Source organism: Piliocolobus tephrosceles, chromosome 3 (genome assembly GCF_002776525.5).
Source record: "Piliocolobus tephrosceles isolate RC106 chromosome 3, ASM277652v3, whole genome shotgun sequence".
In the NCBI taxonomy this organism is placed as follows: Eukaryota; Metazoa; Chordata; class Mammalia; order Primates; family Cercopithecidae; genus Piliocolobus; species Piliocolobus tephrosceles.
In genome coordinates, this window is record NC_045436.1 from 167,817,900 (window position 1) to 167,837,371 (window position 19,472).

At 40.3% G+C, this 19,472-nt stretch overlaps 1 protein-coding gene across 14 annotated transcripts in view; it reads left to right on the top strand.

Moving 5' to 3' along the window:
- The first annotated feature begins 4,852 nt into the window (after positions 1-4,852).
- Positions 4,853-19,472, top strand: part of LCORL (ligand dependent nuclear receptor corepressor like) — a 177,706-nt gene continuing 163,086 nt past the window's right edge. For 13 of the 14 annotated variants that reach the window (XR_004228891.1, XM_023206986.2, XM_031935367.1 and 10 more), the window contains exon 1: positions 4,853-5,181. Coding sequence is in view for 12 of the 14 variants with exons in the window: in XM_023206986.2 (XP_023062754.1) it covers positions 5,028-5,181 (154 nt within the window). In the remaining 2 variants the exon portion in view is untranslated. The remainder of the gene's footprint in view (positions 5,182-19,472) is intronic. The other variant, XM_023206985.2, reaches the window with a different exon arrangement.

The following is a 19,472-nucleotide window of genomic DNA, read 5'->3' on the forward strand; positions in this document are numbered from 1 at the left end:
TCACTTGGACTCGGGAAGGGGAACATCACACACTGGGGCCTATCATGGGGAGGGGGGAGGGGGGAGGGATTGCATTGGGGAGTTATACCTGATATAAATGATGAATTGATGGGTGCTGACGAGTTGATGGGTGCAGCACACCAACATGGCACATGTATACATATGTAACAAACCTGCACGTTATGCACATGTACCCTAGAACTTAAAGTATAATAAAAAAAAAAAATCTGAAAAAAAAAAAAGATTTGCAGAGCTTCACCTGATCAGCAAAACAGCCCACCTGACCTGCACACTTGTGAATAATATCTAGTGATTGTTCTTTTTGCAACTACCCTATGGATTGGCTTGCTGCACAGCAATAAATAACTGGTACAACATGTATAGGAAGTAGATAGCAGAACAAAATTATTTCTCCAAAGAACATTAACATTTCATATCATATACCTGTTGTTATATGAAAATCCTTTGTGAGTAACTGGATTTTCAGTGTTGGAGATAATCTTTGATATGACCCTCTTTTTTTTTTTTTTTTTTTTTTTTTGAGATGGGGTTTCGCTCTTGTTGCCAAGGCTGGAGTGCAATGGCGCAGTCTTGGCTCACCGCCACCTTCGCCTCTCTGGTTCAAGCAATTCTCTCACCTCAGCCTCCTCCCACCTGTAGCTGGGATTACAGGTGCCCACCACCACGCTCAGCTAATGTTTGTATTTTTAGTAGAGATGGGGTTTCACCATGTTGGCCAGGCTGGTCTCGACCTCCTGACCTCAGGTGATCCACCCACCTGGGACTTCCAAAGTGTTGGGATTACAGGCGTGCCACTGCGCCTGGCCGATATGACCCTCTTTTTATACTTGACCTTATAGATAACTCAAACATGTACCAAACCAATAAATAAATATTAGACACCATATTAGTGCCTGGCCCAGCACTCGATGCGTAGAATGTAATGGTTAATCAGTTAGACTCCTATTTTCAGGTTCATTGGGTAATTATAATACATTCTGTAGTACTTGCCATGGAAACTTCTTGTTCTTCAAAGTGAAGCTGAATTCCAAAGTTAACTCCATTTGTGTATTTCAATATTTCTGGCCTTAATCTTTTATCTTCTCCCAGAAATTCTAGACATGTGATACTCATTAGTTCTGTTTATATCTTTAGTTCTCCTTCTTTTAGAGAATAGGATAACCTTGCACTTTCCCAAATGTGGTAGACTACAAAAGTGGCCACAAATTATTTCTTTCTCTCTGTCCAAATCCCTTTGTAATGTGACTTGCAGATCCTTCTATTAAGAGGTAGAATCTATCTCCCCATATTGACTCTGGGCTTGGCCATGTGACTTGCTTTAGCCACTGGGACCAGAGCAAATGTGACTCAAACCGAGATTTGAAAAGTGTTTGTGCATGGGGGCTTCTTCTCTTGCAACACTTTGGATCCCTCTGACTGCCACCATGTGAATAAGCTAGGGCTAGGGCTGGCCTCTTGATGATACTTGGCTTCATTGCTGTGTGTTCCCAGCTGACAGTCAGAGAATCCTCAGAAACAGAGCTGCCTTGCTGACAGGCAGCTGACCACAAACACCTGAGTGAGTCCAGTAGAGGCCAGCAGAAATGTCTAGCTGAGCCTAGCACAAATTTTCATTCCACAGAATTATGAGCTAAATGAACAGTTGGTGTTTTAAGGTATTAAGTTGTGGGGTGGTTTGCCCTGCCCTCAAAGCTTTCTAATATATAACTCCTTAAAAGTCAGGCATGACCATAAAATTTGCTTCATCTACTGAAATGTGTCACTTCTGGTAGAAGCCTTAAGAGTTGGTCTGTGATTTAGCATCATCTTTCTCATTATGGTGACTGGGGAGCTTCCAAATGGCATAGCCCCAGAAGCCTCAGTCCCTGGATGGACATGAGGCTTATAGGGTTCATGTTCTTTCCATCCTTTTCCACACTGACCTTTGGAAGACGGATAGTATACTATGAAATAAACTTTTGTATTAAGTTTTGTATTAAATCACTGAGGTTTTGAGTTTGCTGGATTTTGGGTTTGTTACTGGAGCAGAACATAGCACATTCTAACTAATGTATAAATTGGCACCCAGAAGGAGGTATAGTTATAACAGAAAATCTAAAATATGTGGCTTTAACTTAGAGGCTCAGTGGGTGGTAGCAAGGAAATTGTCAGAGGCTGGAAAGTTGGAGATGCTAACTGTTGTAAAATATTTGCTGAAACGGTTTATGTGTGTCTCCCAGTTTTCTCCTTTCTAAACAGGAATGTTTACCATATGCTGTGGTTTGAATTTGTCCACGAAAAAGCACGTGTTGGAAACATAAACTCCAATTCAACAGTGTTGGGAAATGTGGCCTAATGAGAAGTGATAGGCTATGAGGGCATACTGAATGGATTAATGCCATTATCAAGGGAGTGGATTCTTTATAGCAGGAGTGGGTTCATTATAAAAGAATGAGTTTGGCCCTCTTTTACTTATTTGCCTTCTCTTTGCCTTTCCACTGTGGGGCCATGTAACAAGAAGGCCCTTGTTAGATGCCAGTACCCTGATCTTGGACTTTCTAGGCCCCAGAACTGTGAGCAATAAATGTCTGTTCTTCATAGATTACCCAGTAAGTGGTATTCCATTACAGCAGCAAAAAATAGTCTAAGACACCATGTCTATTTAGCCCCTATTCCATCACTGTCTCTCTCTCTCTCTCTCTCTGTGTGTGTGTGTGTGTGTGAGAGAGAGAGAGAGAGAGAAAGAGAGAAGAGAAATTGCAAGTGAGAGAGATCGGGGGAGGATACCTTATCTTTTTAGTTGTCTATAACAAGAGAAGCTTTATCCAGTTCCAATATGGAGACTACCAAGCATCACCCAGAGATGTTAGGCTTTGAGATTAATGCCTTTACTGAACAGAACTTTTGGATTGTCTCACTTTGTGATAGGAGCAAATCTATTTTGTAGTGTAAAGAAAGTGAACTGTAAACTGGTGACTAGAAAGATAGATCACAGTAATCCTTGATACTATTTACCAATAAATTCTGGTTATCTTCTTTTTGCACATATAATAGGATCGCACTTCCCTGCTCCCTTTTTTATATGCCCGTATAATTTGCTTTGGTCAATGAAACGTGAGAACTGACTTGTATCACTTTTAGGAAGAACCAGTTTGCCATTCTTCATCTTCCTTCTGCCTATTACACAAAGGGGGACGTTCCACATGGAATGAAGCCCCCTCCTCCTGCCACCCAGAGATGAACATGTAGATAAGCAGGAATTAGTTTTTTGTTCTTGTTTTAAGCCACTAAGATTCTTGGATCATTTATTACTGCACCATAATTTTTCCCATCCTAAGTAATGTAGATTACTATAAAAGCGATCAGGAAAACTGCAAAGGCTGATCCTTGTGGCAATTATGAGTGGAAGTGGTTAACTGAAACCATCCACTGACAATTCCAAAATCACCTTCACTAGTAATTTCACCTGCACTCCAATTGTGACCGTTCTAGAAAAGGTGAATATGCGTTCAGACTTTATTATTTTTAACTTATGAAAATGTAAAATTACATCTTTACTACTGAAGTCATAATGAGCAAAGAAATACTTTCTCATAGGAAGAAAAAGAAAGAAGGTGGTTAAGGATAAGCCACAAAACATGGAAGGTGGTACTGAACTCAGAATTTATGAGATTTCCAAGAAGAATTAAACATATTTCCCACGGACTTGTGAATAAATTTCCAGAAATACACAGTACTTCTTAGCAAACGTTGGGTGGCTTAGCTTCGGCTTGATCAACTGCACGTATACGGAAACAAACGCACAATCGCTCTGGTGCAAAAGTAAAAACTCTAATTGGAGTCTGTATTTAAACATAAGATTCCTCTCTCGCTCTCTCTGAAGAAGTTCTTTTCTCTAGCACGGCGTAGAATTCATTCCATAACATTTGTAAAGTGCTTAATCCCGCGTCACACACTGTACTAGGGTCTAGTGAGTGACAGATGTCACCGTACAAAGGTCTCAGTGGGTCGCTGCCCTCCAGGAGCTTATAAAGAAAATTTTCCTTCTGCAGTTTTCAGCCGGCTACGCCCAGTCCCCTGCAAGTAATTTTCAGTGTAAAAAAGCCGCATCTTTTTCCCAGTCCTTGCAAGTATTCTCGCTTTCCGATACTTCTTCGCCTTGAAAACCGAAGTCACTCCGGGATCTCTCTCTGGACGTTTGGTAGTTATTCTAGATGTAGCCGAATGACCGGCTTGCCCTTTCCCTGCGTAGTGACAGGAAGACAGAGACCCCGGAAAGTTTCCAGCACTTAGAACACAAAGCGAAGCCTGAACCCACAAGGAGCCGACAACTCTCGCGGCTTCCAGCCCCCTTCCATCGCGGAGCCTGAGGAAGCTAAAGCAGTCGGGTCAGAACCGGCCACCTGGGCAGCGCACGGTCCCGGGCGCAGGGAGTGACAGGCTCTGCACCCTCAGCGGCGCGGCGCAGAGAAGTTCCAGGCCAGCCTGCAAACCCGAGTGTGGAGGGGGAACCGATCTTTTCTTCTGGACTACAATGACCGGCAAGCAACGCGCCACGGGGCCAAACTCGGCTTCGGGATCCTGGCGCAATGGGGCCTGGGAAGTGAAGTCTCCGGACTGTCGGAGTGCCGTAGTGAAGGCAGAAAGTAGGCGTTGCTAGTCCGCTCCACTAGCACGCCGGTTCCTGGCTGGGCTCCGGGTCTCTCGCTCCCGCTCAGGGTTTTCGCGGGCGGCGGGAGCGGTATGGCTTGCCTGAGTAAACTCCAGCGGGAGGGGGAGGAGGGTAGTGGGTGGGGAGGCGGGGTCAGCGGAAGCGGCAGGTTGCTTCCTTCTCCTCTGGCTCCCTCCCCGCCTCTCCCTGAGGGAGCGGTGGGAGGGGGAGGGCAGGGCAGAGGGAAGGTAGTGACACGTGTCAATCAACCCCCCTCCGGGGGGCGCGCGCTCCGGGGCTCGCGCCGAGGGCTCGCGCCCCTGCCTCGTGCCTGCGCTGCTCGTATGTAAATGAGGGCGCGTGACGCGGGACGCAGATGGACAAGGGAAGAGAGAGAATGGCCGCTGCCGCCGCCGCTGCTGCCGCCGCCGCCGCCGCCGCTCAGTGCCGGAGCCCTCGGTGCGCGGCGGAGAGGAGAGGATTCCGGCGGGAACTCGACTCTTGGCGCCACCGCCTCATGCACTGTGTAGGTAAGAGAGACGCGGGCCGGGGCTCCGGGCTCCGCGCGGCGACGGCTGTCGCAGCCCGAGGAGTTTGTGGCTGAGGGGTTTAGTTGAATCTCCCGTTCGGGTTAGTTCGGTGGGGGAGCGAGATGGGAGCGGCGCGGCGCGGCGGCCCCGGCGCTCGCCTTTTGTCTTGCGGGCTGCTGGCCCGGCGCGGTCCGCCCTCCTTCGCCTTCCCAGCTCTTGGGCTCCCCGGGAACTGTTAGTTCGGACCCGCTTGCTGAGCCCCCGCGGAAGCAGCCCGCTAGCGCTCTACCCGTAACTCCTCGGCGCCCGTCGCTGCCCGCAGTCGCCCGCCGTCCACCCTGACAGGAGGGAGGAAGCGGCCCGGTGGGTCGGCGCCCTGGCGGAGGGGAGCCGGCGGGCAGGGCGGCCGGAGGAAGGCGGGCTGGTCCGCGCCCCCGCCGAGCGCACACACACCCCCTTCTTGCCGCCGGGGGCTGGGTGAGCAGACGCGGCCAGTTCCCGGGGACCTGGACCTGGAGACCCCCCGGGCGCTCGTAGGGCGGGGGCCGCGGATGGGCCGGCTGGGGGCGAGGGGCGGCGGGGGCGTCGCCCGAGGGGCGGGGGGCGCCCAACTCTGCCCTCTCGCGCTCGGCGGCGGCGCTGTGTGTACCCCTTTAAGAAGGAGCCGCTTGAGCGCTGACGGTTGGGATTTGAAGTTCTTCCTCCCTCTTTGGAAGTCTGGACGGATGGGGGGTGTTGCCACGGCAACGACACCCTCCCCCCCTTTTCTGCTTGCGGACGCCCCGACGACTCTGGTCCTCTTTCACTGTCATGTGATGGACTCTTCCTTACACACACACACACGCACACGCATCGCCCTCCCCACCTCCCATCCCCATTCAACTGCAATTCCCTCTTTTTGGTTGGATCTGAATCGTTTTGCTTCAAACTTCTGGGCTTGGGGCTGTCACCCTGTGGATTGTTTAGGGTGACAGGAATGGTGGGACTCCCGACCTTGCTGCAGTCGCTTTTTTTTCTCCTAAGTGAGACGAATGCATAGAGCTGTTATCCAGCAGGTTGGTTTAGTGGGCTTAGAGGGGCTAACACGGCTTATGGAATGGGGCGCGTTGTGGGTGTTTGTTTTGGAAAGGGGTTATGGGTGGGAGTGTAGGGGAAGAGGTAGAAAGGAAGGTTGTATTGTGGAAGCAGTGGATAGTGGCAGCAGCTTGCTCTACCGGCGAGTGAATCTTGGCATTTGGAGTTGGGGAGTAACCCTAGTGTGTTAAGAAAACAACTCTCTTACCTGGTTTCCATCTGCTCTGGCACCACCTCGCACCCCCGACCCCGCCTCCCATGTGTTTGGTTAACACCTTAAGATCTTTTTTTCACTAGTGGAAAGGAGATCGTATTAGGTTAAACTTAATACAATTTCAATTCAGCAATGTGTACCGCAGAATGCGTTGAATATAAGAAAATGTACGAGAAAGGAAGGTTACTTTAGGAGGCATTTAAGTGATGTTTAAATAATTTACTGCTTTTGTTTTACCCTTACGAAAAATGTATTTTGGTCTTCTCTAAGGAAAGATGACGAGAAATAGCTTTAGTATTCATAAGTGATTTTAATTTATGAAGTGTAAAAAATCTCTAGGTATTCTTTATATAAATTGTTTAAAAAACTAAATATTGTTGTTTGTGCTTCTTGAATACAAAATGGACTGTTTGATAATTGCTTATGTAAAGATCTCTCCTGGACACCAATTTAGAATTACTGAGTTCATTTAGGTAGAATTAGGTAGGATGACAGCTTTGCAACACTAGCTTATGATATTACTGTTAAGTTTTGCCAAGGCACAAAGTGATTTGAGGATGTCTTTTTATGTTTTGGAATATTTTGGGTTTTTTTTTCCTGATCTTGCTTATTTAGATACATTAAGTATAGCTTTGCATCGTAAAAATATATAGACTTTTGAAAAACAGTCAAACTTTAAATGAAACACAATTAATTGGATTTGATGGAAAAGGGAACTCGAATATCTTTTTGCCTTATCTACTTGTATATTCAAGTAAAATTGGAAGACATTGAAAGTTAATACTGTATTACACTTTTAATGCAATATGCGATTACATTGTATCGTATGTGAAAAGAAATTTTGTCCCTGGCTTCTAACTATATTTGAGAATTTTTTCCCACAGTCCCCATCCTAATTAAGCCCTATTAAAACCTGTCTCATATTTTGGTTTTGTTATTTGTTTATTTATTGAGACGGAGTCTCACTCTGTCGCCCGGGCTGCTGCGTGGTGATGCGATCTCAGCTCACTGCATTCTCTGCCTCCTGGATTCAGGCGATTCTTCTGCCTCAGCCTCCTGAATAGTTGGGGTTACAGGCGCCTGCCACCACGCCCAACTAATTTTAGTATTTTTAGTAGAGACTGGATTTCACCATGTTGGCCAGTCTGATCGCCAACTCCATTGTTATTCAAAAATAAACAATAACATCCATTTAAACAGAGTATACATTTGTTGATTGGGCTTTTTTAGCATCTTAGGTGTTAAGCACTTATTTATAGTGCGAATTGGGATTAAATGGAGTTTAGATAATTACCTTTTGCTGTTAATGTGCCTTACATTCATTACTTTGTAAACATATTTACAAAAAAGCCATATTCTTTTCACTTTGCATGTGTATACATGCGTGAATATATATGCGTACACATATGTGTATATTCAGTGTGTGTGTATATATATATATATATATGTAATATTCGGTGCTCTCATTGCTTACAACCATTTTTCCAAAATAATATCCTTCTTGCCTTTTGGGGAAGGAAATGATCCAAACATCTTAATTTTAAGTGAGATACGGAATTGTAGGCAGCTTCTCAGGGTTGTACAGCAAATTAGTGTTGAGCCCCTAATGAGATTTTGAATCTCAGTTCTTAGCCTAACTCTGATTCATTTTATAACTCATGTAATATTCTAATTTTATAGGGAAGAAAGTTGTTTTAGTTGTCATGACTGCTTGTAGTTAGCCACAAAGGTAAACGTTTAACTCTTAATATGGAATGAGATGTTTGCCTTCCTCTAATTGTGGCATTCATCTCTTTATGTTAGATTTTTAACTACTGTTCTGATTCATTCCAGATAGTTTTCTTTTCATTGAAGAGTTGTCCTACAACCTTTTGTCCCAATTAATATCTATTTACATTTTGGTACTTTTTATAATTTGACTTGTTTTTCTGTAATTAGCCTATACCGTACTGGGTTATAGTTTTCAGTAGCTCATGTAACAAATGTTTGAGTGCTTATTGGATATGGTAAATAGTATCCTAGTACTATGATATTGAGAAATAACAAATACAGTCCTGGATCTTATGAAATGTGTAAAATAATTAGCATTTGATAAGTCATGCAATTTAAAACAGGTCTAGGATAAAAGAAATACACCTGTGCATTTTTAAACATCATCAGAACTTGTATAGTCCATTAGGATATCTGATCTGCGAGACTGGCCAATATTTTAAAATTTTGTATTTTGGTGTAATTTCAATCTAAAAAGTTGGAAGAATAGAACTCCTGTGTACCCACATTTGTTGTTTTACATTTTGCTGTGTTTATTATTCTTGCTTTATACTGATCTCTCTATATTTTTTCAGAACAATTTGAGAGTAATTCAGAGACATCAACCTCTTTACCCCTAAATTCTTCAGTGTGTATTTTTAAAAAACAAGGATATTGTCTTACCTAATTATAGTGAGGTTGTTAAAACCGGAAGATTTACTGATATACTGTTATCTAATTTATAGTCCATATTCAAATTATATCTGTTTATTTTTTCTGTTAGCTTTTTTCCCCCTTATTGTGGGATCTACTTCAGGATCATGCATTACATTTGGTAATTATGTCTCCTTAGTCTCTTTTAATCGGGAACACTTCGTCAACCTTACTCTTTCTTGACCTTGACATTTTAAAAGTACAGGGCAGCTATTTTGTAGAACATCCCTCAATTTGAATTTGTCTGTTGCTTTCTCATGATTAGATTGGTTATGCATTTTGGCAGGAATACCACTTAAGAGATGTTCTGCCCTTCTTAGTACATCATATCTTGAGATTCATGATGTTGGTGTATACCAGTGTTGGTGATGTCAGCTTTGAAAATTTTGTTAAGCTGGTATTCCTCATATGTATCCCTGAAAGTTATTATTTATCTCATTGTAACTAATATGCAATTTGTGGAAAAATAATTTTGGGGAACAGTATATTTACATAGTATAATCAAAACTTCACCCACAAGTTTGAGCATCAATTGATGATTATCTGACCTCATTCCTTCTATAATTATTAGTTGACATTCTGACATAAGGTAATCTTTCCCATCTCCATTATTTATTCAGTTCTTTTTATCTGTATGAACTCATGGATTCTTAATTTTATTCAGTGGTTAAATCCATTGCTGTCATTATTTTGGTTCACAAATTGTCCCAGGTTTGGCCAGTGGGTGTCTCATCAAGCTGGTTCCAGTGTATTTCTGCCAAAACAAGATATTCCAGGTTAATTCTGTATTTTACCTGTCCAAGCTGTGGCATGAGCTCCTTTTCTGAATTTACCTCCATTCTTTTCAGTGGGAAATAGACTTAGATACCAAAATCTAAGCAGCAGATTTTAGGACTGTTTTTAAACCTGATTTTTATGATACAGAAGCTGATAATCAGTGTAACCATTTTGTCTGAGGTAACAGCAGCAAAACAGAATGGCAAAGATTGGTTTAGAAGTTCTGTAAATTGCCGTATCTTTCCTACATAGCAGTGTTGTCCAGTAAAAGTATAATGGAAGTAAAATATGTAATTTTAAATCTTCTAATAACCAGATTTAAAAAGAGTATTTTATTTAACCCAATGTGTTAAATATATTATAATTTTAACACTAATCCATATAGAAATGATTGAGTTAGTTTATGTTTTTCAAAATACTAAGTCTTCAAAATTAGGTATTTTACGTTGATAGCACATCCCAATTTGGACTAGACACATTTTAGGTGGTTTAATAGCCACATGTAGCAAATGGCTATCACTTTGGATAGTTCAGTTCTATACAGTAGTTGCTCCAGCCAACTCTTGATTACTGCGATACCACTTAATTAAAGCATGTTGATAATAACCAAACCTATAGCGTAATTTATTTTTCCTCAAATCTTTTATTTTGGCAGTATAAAACAGCAAATAAACATAAAGGTCCTAGAGCTAGACTACTTGTGTTGAATCCTATTGTTACCACTTAGCAGTGTAGACAAGTAGCTTAACCTGTCTATAGTTTAGTTTCTTAATCTGTAAATTGGAGATAATCAGGTTGTTTGCTAATTTTGTTAGTATATGTTGATATGTGTCTTTCATATAGAAAGCATTCCCTAGGTGTTTGCTAGTATTGTGATTGGTTTACACAGGTTATTAGCAACTCTGAACTCTTAACGTTTCTGCCAATAGAGTCTTTCTGGTAGGAATCCTGATGAACAATGAAAAGATCGTGGAACATGTTAAAGAAAAGATAGTAAGGGCTTGAATGGTCTGTATTCTAGACTATTCTAGAGCCGTGGAATTGTAGTTTTAGAATCCCAGGGTATCACTTAGTCTAATCCTGGCTTTTTATGTATGAAACCAGGAAGGCCTTTGATGCCAAAAGGATTATTTTGGCTATGTGGTAACTGAATACAATAAATTATTTTTAGCTCATTTAAAAAATGTGTATCATACTAGATCATCTTGAAGTTAATTTTTGTTGGTATCTACTCTCTATTTTACTTTTCCTGTTAGTCAACTTGCTGCTACTTTCTGGATGCTTCTTGTTTCCTGCGCCTATATCTTACCAACTTCTCCCTCATCTTGTCACTGTTGCCATGTAAACCCCATAAGAGTAGATTTACTTAGAAATCTGGATTGATGGGACTGGTATGGATGGGTCTGCTATCCAAAAGACTTTGTTTATACAGCTGTTTATTTCAAGCACTATCAAATATGTTTTCTATTTTAAAAGATGTAAATTGTGGCACCATCTAATAGTGTGCATTGGACAAATGGAATCTGTGATGCTGATGAGTAGTTGGAGAGTTAAGACATATATCAAGTCTTTCTGTAAAATAGGCATATTGATGAATTTTGCATGCAAATTTTGAAGTTCTCTGTACTCTTGGATCTTTTCATATCTGAAAGAGTAAAATTCTGCCATCTTTGGAACCAAGCAGCGTGTGAATTTTGTAGTTTGTAAATGTTAGATATGGGCTACAGACTGGTCTTAACCAGTCTTTTTTTATCTGATGCCTTCTTTGTGCACATACTACATCCCTTGTTTGGCTACATGGGTGCGCTGCTTCCTGATTGGCTGTGCGCATGATAAATTGCTGTTACGTGTCCTCTACATTCCTCTCATTTGTCTGACTTCCAACCCTGGTCTTTAATTCTTCTGCCATAGTGCAGTCGTGGAAGGAGCAACAAAGATATATAGATTTTTGGTTAGGTTATGTAGCTTTTTATTCCTCATTAGTAAATCTTATCTTTCAATTGTAATAACCTGCATTTTTGGTGGGAAGTTTCTATCTTTTCGTTTTTGTAGTATTCCTTCCTTTTGGTATATATGACTAGCATTCATGGCTGATAGATAACAGAGCACCAAGGACATAGGTCCAAAATTTTAAGGACCTGCCTAACTTTATAGAGTTCATACTTAAGAGCTGAATCTATAATCAGGTAATCTTTTCAAGAGTTTTTATTCACCATACAATCTAGATAAGAAAATGTGAATGGGGGACCCAGATCAGCCTGCTGCTACCAGTAGAAAACTGATTAACAAAATAATGCCATCTTTGTATTTGAGGAATACCACTTTGTTCTTAAAGCAAAATAAAAACTTTGTTTTGAGAATTTTTGTGTTTGATAGATAACAAAACTTTAAAATGAGGAATTGTCTGTATCTCATCTCCTTTCCTTTCATATAGTTTCCCCATAATTGGCAGCAACTCTATCCTGCTTGCTTCATTTGCTTCTTACTTTTCTTCTTTTTTTAACCCTAATCTGTTGCCAAGCTATTATTACCTTCTTTACAATATCTCATGTATTCTTTTTTTTTTTTTTTTTTTTTTAAATGCAGTAAGCATTAGGACAGATCCAGATAAGATTCTGGTTTATATCAGTGTCTGCATTGCTGGTTTTACTGTCTTTCAGTCTGACTTACAACCAATAGTAAATCATTGTTTAAAGTAGCTGCTTTGATTTCATAGTTTACAAAGCTGTAGTATCTCCCATTTGTCTTTTTTTTCATGAAATAAAAGCTGCCAGCCATGTTGATCTAGTTGGTCATAGTTTACCAACCTGCTTCTTCAGTTTGTCTAGTTCCTTCTTTAGACAACTCAACCTTTTTCATAGGCTTTTGTTCTTTTTTATCTACATTACCCCAAATTCTTATCTTTTTAGTTATATCTTCTACCCTGCATCCTTAGTCGCCTTTAAAATTCAATTGCAGGCTGGGCACGGTGGCCCATCCCTGTAATCCCAGCTCTTTGGGAGACTGAGGTAGGCGGATCACTTGAGCCCAGGAGTTGGAGACCAGCCTTGCCAACATGACAAAACCCCATCTCTACTAAAAATACAAAAATTAGCTGGGCATGGTGGTACATTCCTGTAGTCCCAGCTACTTGGGAGGCTGAGGCACGAGAATTTCTTGAACCCGGGAGGCGTAGGTTGCAGTGAGTGAGATCATACCACTGCACTCCAGCCTAGGTGACAGACCAAGACTCAAAAAAAAAAAAAAAAAAAAAAAATTCAACTACAACCTGGAGTCTTTTCTAAAGTATTTATTGAAAAGCAAATTTAAGAGCTTTCTCCGTTAATTTAAATTGGCCAATTCTTTTCTGACCACTATGTGCAAGGTGTGCACATAGAAAGTAATTTTGTCCAGTAGTCTTCATGTTTAAATTATAAACTGTTTAGGGACAGTAACTAATAAGTCCTCACAAGTGGTAGAAAGGACTCAATGGAAATAATCCAGTTTCTTCTTAGCCCCTGTCATTTTAACATTAGGCACAAATCATTCCACTTTTTACAGATGGAAATCTGTGAAACTGGGATAATATCTGTCCTCAAATGTTTGCCATTTTTATTCTTATGAAAGATGCTATAATATTTATGTAGTAGTAGTATCTGGGCTGAAGGTATAAATTAGAAAAGTTACCAGCATAAAGATGATACTTAAATCCACAGAAATAGATGAGATTACTTAGGAATAGGGGACAGTATATCTAGAGTATAACTTGAGTATATTAGAGCTAGTTTAGATAGTATAACTAGTAAATGACTCAGTACCACACCTTAAGGAATCTTAGCCTTCCTTGGACAGAAGAAGAGAAACCTCAAAGTAAGGTCACTGGCTGAAGAGTAAAACCAGGAGGGAGTGGTATTACCAAATCCTAGAGGAGAGAGAAAAATATTACAGTAAGGAGGGATCGTTATGTGTTGATGAGATTCAAGTACCATGAAACAGGGAAATGTACATTGTTTTTGGCTCTAGGTGACCTTGACTAGATAAATTTCAGTAGTGATGGAAATGGCAGCCATATTATAATAGGTTAGAAAGTAATTAAGATACATGTGTAAGTGGAGATAACATTTGTAGTAAACTACTAATTTAAGAGCTATGTTTTGAGGAAGAACTGATAAATGGAGCAGTAATTGGAGACATCTGGGGTCTAGGGATGTTTGTTTTTTAGATGGGCATTACCATTTACCATACTTAGTAAGATGGGGAATACTGTTCTGTATCAGTGATAACCATGATTCTTTTGTGTTAATTTCATTAAACTGAGAGCTGATAGTAACAAAATACTTATTAGATAAAGAAATGGGATAGGCTTGGTTTTAATCTCTTAATACGGATTATACATTTTTTTCCCTTCAAAATAGTTTTTTAATCAAGTTACTGAGATGTGGTATGTGTAACATTGGTGCATCACACATTTTAAAAGAATGTTCTTTTCTACAGTTAATTTACTGTTGTCAGTCATCAGTTATCTTAAGTCCTACGTGTGACCATTGCTTGGGGATATAATTTTATGTTTCTTCTTTACTGGATTCTGAACTAGAAATAGACTTCGGAATCAAAACTCAAAATATTAGCTTTTTAAAATGGTAAGGTTGCATTGAAGAACTTGGCTTGGAACTGAGACCAAAATTAGACATTAGATTGCCTTACTCCCTAACTCCCTGAATTGAACTTAGCAACCTATCAAAGACAGTACAGCTGGAGCCGCAGGCCTCTTAAAATACAAGGAAGCTGTACCCTAGTGAGTTTACCATGTGATTTGCTTGTTGGTAGGAGTGAGCAGGAGGCTTGGCCATGAATGAAAAATGACTTTTAAAACATTAATCCATCCCACTAGGGACCAACTATAAGGATGTTGCCAGTATTAGTTATTCTTCCTTCTTTTGGGAGGACTGAATAAGTGGTAGAGAAAAGAGCCAAGTTGATTCCAAAGTACTTCCCCCAAGAATGTGAAAAGTGTTCGTGGGAGTTCTGTTTTATGGAAAAGATAGGAACTGTGGTGTGGTTCAAAAAGCTTACTGTTTACACAGGAATAGGATTTACCTTGCTTTTAAAGAGTTCACAGTAATCAGGGATGTTAAATATTAGACTTAGTATAATGTAACGGAAAGACAGAAGTGGGAACAATTAATTTTGACTTGAAGGATTCAAAATGACTAGGCTTCAAAACATTGAGTGAAAGCAAGGATTGACAAACTTTCTCTAAAGGACCAGACAGTAAATGTTTTAGGCTTTGTGGACCATCTGGTCTCTATTGCAGATACTCACCTCCACTGTTGTAGTGCAAAAGAAAGACATAAATTAATAAGCATGGCTGTGTTTCAGTAACATTTATTTATGAAAATAGGTGGATTTGGCCTATGAACCATAGTTTGCTGATCTCTGAGGTAAAGGATGCAGCAGGAAAGTACAGGGGAGGGAATGGGCAGAGAGTATAAGCAAATATATTTAAGTATAAATAATAATATGTTCTGAAAATATTTAGCATTATAGTGCCATTGGTTTATAGGGTAGCAGCAGAAAGTAGGACTGGAAGTATAAATTATGGCTTCTACAAGGAGGAAATTATAAGCCTTTGAAGTTTTTTTTTTTTTTTTTAAACGGGTAATAAGCATGATCAGATAAGTCAGCTTATTTTCATTTGGAACATCTGTTGTTGGTGCAGGTTTGAGGGCTTTTTGTTTGCAATAGTTTTAAGAAGCTCAAATTAAAGCAGCCCTTTTAAATCAAAACTGGAAAAATGAGCAGTCTTCATTCACTTCAGTGTATTAAGACATTCTGCTTGGGCTCTAAACAACTTGAGAAATAAAACAAGGAGAAAGATGGAAGCCAAAATAATCTTTCTATTACCAATGTAGGCCAGGTTAGAGGAATAGCTTGATGGGGGAGTCAGGTGGTCTGGCATAGCTGACTTATCCATCCAGCCCTAGGCACAGTAGAGAAGCAGAGCCAAATAAGAGTCTTTGGAGGTTTGTTCTCCTTTGAAAGCTCAACCCCAGGGGCAAGAGGAACAGAACTGAGCTCTTCCTCAAATCCAAAATCACCAATCGGATACTTCTAAGAGTAAGTACACTTTACTTACCTAAGAGTAAAAAGAGGCTCAGGTTGTGCTTTTGACACATCCTTCCTCACAGAAGGCGGGAGCAAGGGAAAGGTATTATAACAATCACAGCTGTTAATTTTTGCAGGGTTGTATCTTGGGATAAGTATACTGGAAACAATATAACTATTAACATCCTGAAAACAAGTCAAATTTACTTGTTCTGGATATTTAAAAAAATATGTTATGGCCGGGCTCGGTGGCTCATGTTTGTAATCCCAGCGCTTTGGGAAGCTGAGACAGGCAGATCATATGATGTCAGGAGTTCGAGACCAGCCTGGCCAACATGATGAAACCCTGTCTCTACAAAAAATACAAAAATTCACCAGGTGTGGTGGCAAGCGCCTGTAATCCCAGCTACTTGGGAGGCTGAGGCAGGAGAGTCGCTTGAACCCAGGAGGCGAAGGTTGCAGTTAGCCGAGATCGTGCCACTGCACTCCAGCCTGGGCAATAGAGCAAGACTCCATCTCAAATATATATACACATGCACACACACATACATACATATATACATTTATGTACACACAGACACACACACACATATATATGCACACATATGCACAAAATGTATATTTTAGTGTTTGGAACAACTGTATTTTTTAAACTCTCAAAATAAAATGAGTAGTTTTTTCTTCTTTTTCAATTAACTAGATTTTCCACAGGCCTATGTAAGATACTTAAGTAACATGTATGTTTCGTTAGAAAGAAATCCAGTGCTCTCTTCTGTATTATACTTTTCAATTAACTTTTTAAACTTAGAAGGAATTAGTGTAAAAGAATAATGTTTCTTTACGTGGAAAAAAGAGGTACTTTGACAAATAGATTATTGTTTTAATTAGCTCTGATTATAGGTGCTTACACAGTTTATTCAGTGGTGTCTCTTTTTTAAAAAAACATAATTAATTGTTCTTCAGTGTGTCTTCTCCTCCCTTTCTGAACAGCTTAGGACTAAAACATCATGTGGGAGAACAAGGGTAGGTGTCCACACCAGATGGGGTGTGCGGTAGGCAGAGCCACTTCACCATTTAAGAGGAGTGGGATCTCAGCGCCTGATGGTGTGAGGATGGTGTCCATGGGGGAATGAAGGGGAAGGAGCACCTCTCCATTGGAAGGCATGCTAATGCAGGATATTGGATCCCAAGCAGGGTGATATGGTGTCTCTGAAGTAGAGTGGCCTGGTATGGGGGAAGGTCAGCTGGTCCCAGCAAGGAGGACATCTACTTAGGGTGGGATGACACCCTGAATGAGCTCTCAGGGCCCCAGTAGATAGCAGGGGACAGGGAGTGATCCATGTAGGATTGCAGTCTGGTGTAGGTATATTGAGGCTCAAGTGAGATGAGGAGGGAGTCCATACATGGAGGTGTCTGAGTCCAAGGTGTTAGAGCTTGCGGGTAGAAGGAGAAAGGCCTCTCAGTGGAGGCTCGGTACAATATGGGATTCATAGCCTGAGCAGGGTAGGGAGGATTTTCTTGTAGGAGGGATGCCAGGCATGAGGAATATGGACCTGAACAGGCTGAGGAGATTGTATACCTGGGGTAGGGATTTTGGGGCCAAGAGAGGTGAGCAGAGTGTCCATGTAGGGAAAGGGAAACAGCTACAATGGGAGATGGGCTACATACATGGAGATTGATCACATAAATCAATATTAAGAATAATGGGAGCCAGGCTTCTCATTGAGAAGGGAGTTACAAATATGAAAGTAGGGAAAACTAGAATGCTGTCTGTGGTGTTGGATAGGAAATGAAGTACTTGTGTGAACTCATGGTTTTCATCATATATCAATATAGAAATATATGTGTATGTATACATACACATGCCCTATACTGGTCATTGAGAAGGGGCTTAGGAGCAGTGACACTATGATAGCAGTGAGCATAATGTGTTACCGTTAATTAACAATTTTAATGGTTGTTTTTGTGAGACAGTTGGGAAATACTAAGAATTCAAGAGTGGTGGATCATTATGTAGACATTTACCCTCAAATGGTTGGGAAGATAAAAGCCTTACTATACTTAAAACTTTTTTTTAAAGTTTAAGATTGTTAAAACATAAAAGTAAGTATTTAAAAACAGTGTCATTAGTCTACATATGTTCTTGTGAATTAATCACTTTTAATCCTAACTACCATCGTTAGTAATATACATGTTGTCTTACAGATTTTCCAGCACCAATAATTGCCCCTTGAAATAATGATAGATAATATTTATTGAGTGCTTACCATGTGTTAGGCAGATACTAAGTTTTTATATGTATTATCCCGTATAATTTTGCATATGAAATAGTACAATTTTTATCTTCATTTTACAAATGAGAAAATACAGGCTTAGAGAGCTGTGTCTTGCCCAAGTCTTTCTGCCTAGCAAATACAAAAATAGAATTCATATCCAGTCTTAACCGCTATACCAGGTCAAACTTCATTTAAAAATTAGCAAGTCTCATCCTTTCTGGTCAGATTGTTACATCTAAAACTTTAGTAGTGCTGTTTTTGTTTATACTTTAGAACTTGAGTTTCAGGGTGGGAAAAAGTATTCTGGGTTTAGGCCTCCTCAGCCTTTTTGTTCCTGTCTTGGAGTGAGAGAGAACTGGGACTTCTGTATTTGAGTGCACGGTGTCAGAGATAAGGATTCCCCTGTGATGGGTTAGTCAGAGAAAATATCCACTAATTTTTTTCTTGCTTTTACAGCTGAGAATGGATGATGATAAGAACATGGAGTTAGTGGCCAAGGCTTTTCCATAGCACAGACTTGCAGTGTTAAGTTTTAGTCTGAGTATAAAGTTATCTTCTATTCTGATTCTAAGAATGATGAGCAATACTTTTCCATCTCTTTTGAACTTTCCCCAAGAGTGGCAGATGAATTAATAGGATATAGCTAATTGTTTCATTTTAACCTCCTTTCCTTGTACTCATCTGTGCCAATTTAGGGTATGGAAAAGTAGTTTATTGGTAGAATCCTATATATTTTTTTGCATACTATTTTGGCATCAGCCCACTGATCACTTTTTTCTTCTTTGCTTTGTTAACCTTTTAGTATTTGTATTCTGGCATAGCACATAAATAGAGTAGAATTTGCCTGTGAGTACATATTAGCTTGCTTGTCTAACTTTTCACTCTTAACAGTCTGAGCCCACAGATCCTTTCATATCCTCTGTCAGAGTGAGTTTCTGCTGACCTACTCATTCCTCAGACCCATTCTAAAATTGCTCCCTTTATTTTATATAAAGAATAATAGTATTTTCAGTGTTGAAAGAAGCATGGCCATCTGCTAAAATCCTTTTGCATATATTTTCTCCCTCATAATTTTTTTCAGTAAGTATTTATGGACAGGGCAGTGTACTAGGGGACTCGGGTGAATCAGATTATCGTCATGCAGCACAGTCTCAGGTGAGACTCGAGTGAATTAGATTGTCTTCATGAAGCACAGTCTCCTGGGGAAAACAAGGCTCTCTGACTACAGAATATGATAAATGCGATAATAGAAGCATATACAGTATTAAATGTGTATAAAGTATTAAATTTGCATAAAGGAGGGGAATGTTGAGGTTTCCTTATGTGAGTCCATGAACAATCATAAGATGATTGTGGGAAATGAGAAAAGATAGTTTGTTTAATTGAATCTGGTAGTAATTATT